Source organism: Lampris incognitus, chromosome 18 (genome assembly GCF_029633865.1).
Source record: "Lampris incognitus isolate fLamInc1 chromosome 18, fLamInc1.hap2, whole genome shotgun sequence".
Lineage (NCBI taxonomy): Eukaryota > Metazoa > Chordata > Actinopteri > Lampriformes > Lampridae > Lampris > Lampris incognitus.
The window spans coordinates 17,706,189-17,712,188 of record NC_079228.1 but is presented as its reverse complement, the minus strand read 5'-3'; the positions used below and the strand labels follow the sequence as shown (position 1 = coordinate 17,712,188).

The following is a 6,000-nucleotide window of genomic DNA, read 5'->3' as shown; positions in this document are numbered from 1 at the left end:
GACGCTGCCTCATTCATTCCTGTGATTAAATGCGGACATTTCTGGTTCGCAAATGATAAAGTAATTTCCAGTTAGACATAGGTTGCACATTTTACTACTGGTTGATGGCTGAATAATTAATGTTTCTGTCCGCCAAGGACCAAATATAATGGATTAAAGACATTACATTCTTTAAACGGTTGTTTCTAAAGCTACACATGTGTACATAAAACCTCTTTCTGAATGTTCCCTCTGTTAGACCGACGTATGTCTCTATTTTGCCATTGTCATTTTTCGTCACCGTAGCGTGGTAGACAACTCCCTTCGTCTGGCATTTTCCCTCGAAGGGGCATGAGTCGTTCACACAGCAGTTGCAGCAGGGGGAGTCCGGTTGTGATGAAGGTGTCATTGATTTGTTCATGATTCTTGTGTTGTGGGACGATATTATTTGTTGAATGTTAGGCATGCAGCTGTAACTGATTGCATATGGCATGAAACAGGCTTCTACTGTCTCATGAAGAATGTATTTGACTAACTGGATTATTTTGCTCCCTATGTGTTGAGCACTTTCCCTACTGTTGAATGTTTCTTTTAACAAAGTTTTATATATAAACTTTATATAACTATACATATAAAACTATATATAACTATATATATATATATATATATATATATATATATATATATATATAACTATATATAACTATATATATAACTATATATAGTACTACTAACTCTAGAAACATACATACATACTCATACATATATACATATACATACATAAACATACATATACACACATATATACATACATACATACATACATACATACATACATACACACATATATATATGTAGAGTTTTTTTTCGAAACCATCAATGGTGTTGTAAGTGCTCAACTAATGAGGAGCGGGAAAATCAACACTGATACAGGAAGAAAAAAAGTATTAAAACGTTTTCGTGCGCTCATTGAGCAAAAAAGTCACGCACTCATCGCGACTCATCAGCTGCTGATGAGTGCGCAACGCATAAAACAAGCTTAAACTTTGTATTAAAAGTTTTTTTTCCTGCATCTGTATTGATATTCTGCTCCTCATTAGCTGAGCACTTCAACATCATTGACGGTTTCCGGAAAAAAATGCTATATATATATATATATATATATATATATATATATATATATATATACACACACACACACACACACACACACAGAGCCTCACATATAAACACCTATTTCTGTTTTTATTAATGTGTGTGTGTGTGTGTTAGTGTGTGTTAGAATGTGTGTCTTCTTTTTCTTACTCACCCTGGTAGACTAGGTGAAATCCTTTAGAGCTGGCTTGGCCTTTGGAGGTAAAGCGTATCAGGATATGGTTGGAGGTTGCTAACGGCAATGATTCACCTGCAAGGCAAAAAACAAAGCAGAGAGATGTCACACTACTTGTTTTAGATACTTATCTTTCGAACACTGTGTGGATACACAACTTTCAGAGTTGTAGAGGCTACCGAGTGACCACTAGGAAAAAACCCAAACGGCTTTATATGGGTGGATCCATTATAAGTCACTTAGCATATTTAAGTTGAAAAGTTAGCAGGTCTTTCCAGATGGACACAAGAGTTGTCCAACCAGAATGCCTCTCTTTAATCTGGTTGCATGCAGACAAATTCTTTACTCTGGTAACTACCAATTGCTGTGGTTGCTGACTTAAGAGTAAGCAAATGAATAAATAATAGTTATACAATAAATAAGTTATTGTATAGGTGTGTGGGGTAGTCTCCTCACATTTTTACTATGTCTCCACAGTTCAGTTCAACCTGAACCTCCTGCGGCTGGAGTGAAAGCACAGCAGTGCTTAGTCCTCCAGATAGGAGTAGATCAACTGAGACCTGTGCATTTACAGTATAGTCAGTGGGTGTGAATGGAATTACAGTACTTGCCTTCTGCAGACACCAGATTCAAATGCAAATCTGCAGCACCACCTTACGCAGTGAACTGTAACTGGCAGGCTTTCATAGAGCGTTACATTGCTTGTATTCCCACCCAAAGAGTTTAACATGTTAGTCCGGCGGCTACATTTCAAATTCATTAAAACCACACAGTTTGACAATGATAACATTTTGATACTCTTCCCTGGTACTCGATTCAACCCAGAATGCAATTAGGCCCGTGAGGAAAGCCCTCTTCTGATGCGTCGTTGGCTGTCATTAAGAACCAGCGGTTGTGACTGACATGCAACATGTGAGCATCTCTCTCGCTGGCTCACACAACACACCTTCTGCCTGGCTCAGGCTCTCCCTCCCTGTCTATCTCTCAGTGTGCCGCTGAGTAGCTCTCTGCAGTGGATCTCATTACTCTATGTCTGCTTGCTGTCATGCTGCGGAGAGAGGCAGGTGTATTAACCCCACAGGCAACGTGTGTGTGTGTGTGTGTGTGTGTGTGTGTGTGTGTGTGTGTGTGTGTGAGTGTGTGTCTGTATACCACGCATGCATGGGACCATTTTCGCATTTTCTATCCTTACGGGGACCAAATGTTACGAGGTTACGGTTTCATTTAGTAGACACTTTTATCCAAAGTTACGTACATCTGAGAGTTAATACAACACAAGCAAGGATCTAGTCAGGGGACAACAACGCAAGTAACTGCCAAAAAACTAGGTTCAAGTCTGATAGGACACAGGTGTCAACAGGCAGTGCACAAAGGCAATGCAATGTCCCCATTAGGATAGAAAAACCAGAAACCACGTACCTTGTGGGGACAGTTTATGGGTCTCTGTGTGGACAAAGGTCTATTTTAGGGTTAGGACTTGGGTTTAGGTTCAAGGCCAGAATTGGGATTAGGTTAAGGTTAGGGTATGGGTAAAGGTTAGGCACAGAGTTATGATGGTTAAGGTTAAGGGCTAGGGAATGAATGTAGCCAATGAGGGGTCCTCACAAGTATAGAGAAACAAAGTTGTGTGTGTGTGTGTGTGTGTGTGTGTGTGTGTGTCTGCGTGCCCTAAAGCACAGTGTCCCGAGATAACTCTTACGGCACAGTTGCTCAACACTGTCATCACCATGATTACACAAGTTCCACCAGAGGGCCCTGAGGCCTGCTGGGTAGTTTATTAGAGGAAAGTCCTGGCTGTGTGCTGTCATGGTGACAGTGTTTCATAAAGTGCTGTGTTGTGCAGGTATTCATTCAGATGGATCAAACAAGGTGTATCAGTAAGTAACTCACTGGCCCCCGGGCCCCATTCCAGTTCCACACACTGTGCCCCAAATATTGTCCTTTACAACGAACTGATGAAGTTTTATTTCTCGAAAAGCACAGATGCTGCATCATTTACAACATCACTGGGAGCTACTTAAGTTTTGCCAAAAAAATGTCAACAAAATTTTTTCTCGAACATAACTTTCTTATGCCCTGAGAAGGAGAGGGTGTTTCCCCACCTTCCGTCCAATGGATGCTGGGATAGGCTCCGGCATCCCCAATCCTAACTGGGATAAGCGGCTTGGAAAATGGATGGATGGCTGTTACTTAAATTTCCAATGGCAGTTTTTGATCGAGGGAGTTAGGCGTCATTGCCCAGGGGCACTTGGGATGCTGCGGAGGATTAAATCAGCTGTGGTTGAACAAAGGGGTGAAAAGGTCTAAAAACAGAAGATCAGGTTTAAGTGATATGGTGACTGAACGAATTGGAAGAAAATTCTATACTTTTTCAAAATAAATGTACCGCATGGGTTGAAAGGTATGGTAATGGTGTAACAGCCTTTACACACCGGGGGCGTTTCTTTTTTGGGGGCAATTAATGCGCACGTCAATATATTTTTTTGAACTGTAGTTTTTCTCATGAGTACTTTCACACAGACTGTGAATATTATGACTTTTTTTTCGGAACGAGGTCCATTTTCCTGAGCTATCGCACTGTGATTAAAGGCATCAACCAATCAGGTTGCGTGGAACAAACATCGTCTCTTCCGGATAATTGGCCAAGTACAACTGGGAGAAAGGGGGGGGGGGCATCAACCAATCATGATGCGTGGAACGGACGTCACGTCACAACTCCCAATGACAACGGCGGACCTGTTGATTGTGTTTCTCGTCACCCTCTATTGTATGACAAAGGACACACACATCACAAAGACAATGAACTCAAGAACAACGTGGGGAGGAGCACCGCCGAACAAGTAGGCTATCAGGATAGTGACTAACGTATGTAGTTTACTTTTGGAGGGGGCAGAGTTGGTAACTAGGCAACCCCTCCTTGCCGACCCAAGGCCGGCCGCAGCGCACCGCAATGGAGGAAGTGTACCCAGCAGGGTCTGGACCGGCAATGGGCGGGGGGTCTGCCCATGACCCCGAAGCAAAGAGGGGGAGAACCCCACACACTGCACTGCCGTACCTGAATCCGCTGGGTTGAGTCCCCCTCGCGTCTCGCAAGTTTGTGTATCGCTGCCGGTACGAATAGTTTTGTTGTGAAATATTTGCAGGCGAGCATTTCACATTGTCATGCCGTGTATTTGTCACGTCCCCAGTGTGTAAAGGCCTTAAAACCGGTAATATGAAACACACTGATGTTAGCTTGCGAGGCTGTCAAATTGAAGTGAAGTTGAATTAAAATCGACTTTCTAATCACACTTTAAATGAGGGCCAAGTGAGTAACAACATGCTTGTTTCAAATCAATTTTGAAATTAGCATTTAGATAAGTCTCCTTCATTTCTTGACTCAGTCCTCTTGTTCTTTCCTCCTCTATCATTCCTCCCATCCTTGTCTATTGCCGTTCCTACTTCTAATCAATTATTTTCCTTCAGCCTTCTTTCACTCATTTTATTTCATTGTATTTGTCAGCACCCTCTTCGCTACGTTCACCAAGAGCTCTCCCTGCTTGGCACAAAGAGAGTGATTTGTCTCAAACTGCCAGAGTGATGCAAAAAAACAACAACCGAGTCATTTATTAAGCAAAGTTTGTCAAAATATGCTTTCCAAATCAGCATAATCATGGCCAATAGCCTGAGCTTGCTAAATCATAGCGGTGTGACTGCTATGATGTACGATGCCATAGGCTTGCATAACAACATCCTGTCATCCAACCCCAAAACACCCATTAACTGATTTTATACACACGCAGCATAATGACAAACAGTTTGCATTAAAGTTTGTGTAGGTGAATTTCTAGCTTTAGATCGATGTGTATGCATATGTGTGTGGGTGTGTGTGTGTGTGTGTGTGTGTGTGTGTGTGTTGGTGTGTGATTGTTTGGCTTGTTTGCATCTATATATTGGTTTGTAGGCATCTGCACGCAAATGAATGTTTGTTTACACATTAGTCTAATGTGTCTAATTTACCCTAATTTTATATATATACTCTAGCGTGTGAGTGTGTGTGTGTGTGTGTGTGTGTGTGTGTGTGTGTGTGTGTGTGCGCGTGTGTGTGTGTGAGACGGAGTCTGCATGAGGTAAAACTCATACCTCCTCTACCAAAGGATGTCAACTCTGCTCTGCTATGCCTGGTTAGAGAGGACTGTGAACCTGCCACCGGGAGTCCACAGTTAATATATCCCCATTTTTATTGAGATGTAAAAGGACATTTCTGTTGTTGCCTTGGACACAAACCAAAGTAACCTTTTTTTCCTTCTTTTTCTCCCCAATTGTATCCGGCCAATTACCCCACTCTTCCGAGCCGTCCCGGTCGCTGCTCCACCCCCTCTGCTGATCCGGGGAGGGCTGCAGACTACCACATGCCTCCTCAGATACATGTGGAGTTGCCGGACGTAGCACGTGGAAGGCTCACACTATTTTCTCCAGTACCCCCCCTCCCCGAACAGGTGCCCTGACCGAATAGAGGAGGCGCCAGTGCCGCGAACAGGACACATACCCACATCTGGTCTCCCACCCGCAGACACGGCCAACTGTGTCTGTACGGACGCCCGACCAAGCCGAAGGTAACACAGGGATTTGAACCGGTGATCCCCATGTTGGTAGGCAACAGAATAGACCGCCACGCTACCCGGACGCTGCTCAAAGTAACCATTTTGCTT

The 6,000-nt window shown here is 43.1% G+C and overlaps 1 protein-coding gene across 1 annotated transcript in view; it reads right to left on the bottom strand.

Annotated features, from left to right (window-relative positions):
- Window positions 1-6,000, bottom strand: part of csmd2 (CUB and Sushi multiple domains 2) — a 366,715-nt gene that overhangs the window by 87,939 nt on the left and 272,776 nt on the right. The window contains exon 34 of the mRNA XM_056298741.1: window positions 1,289-1,384. Coding sequence (XP_056154716.1) covers window positions 1,289-1,384 — 96 coding nt within the window. The remainder of the gene's footprint in view (window positions 1-1,288; window positions 1,385-6,000) is intronic.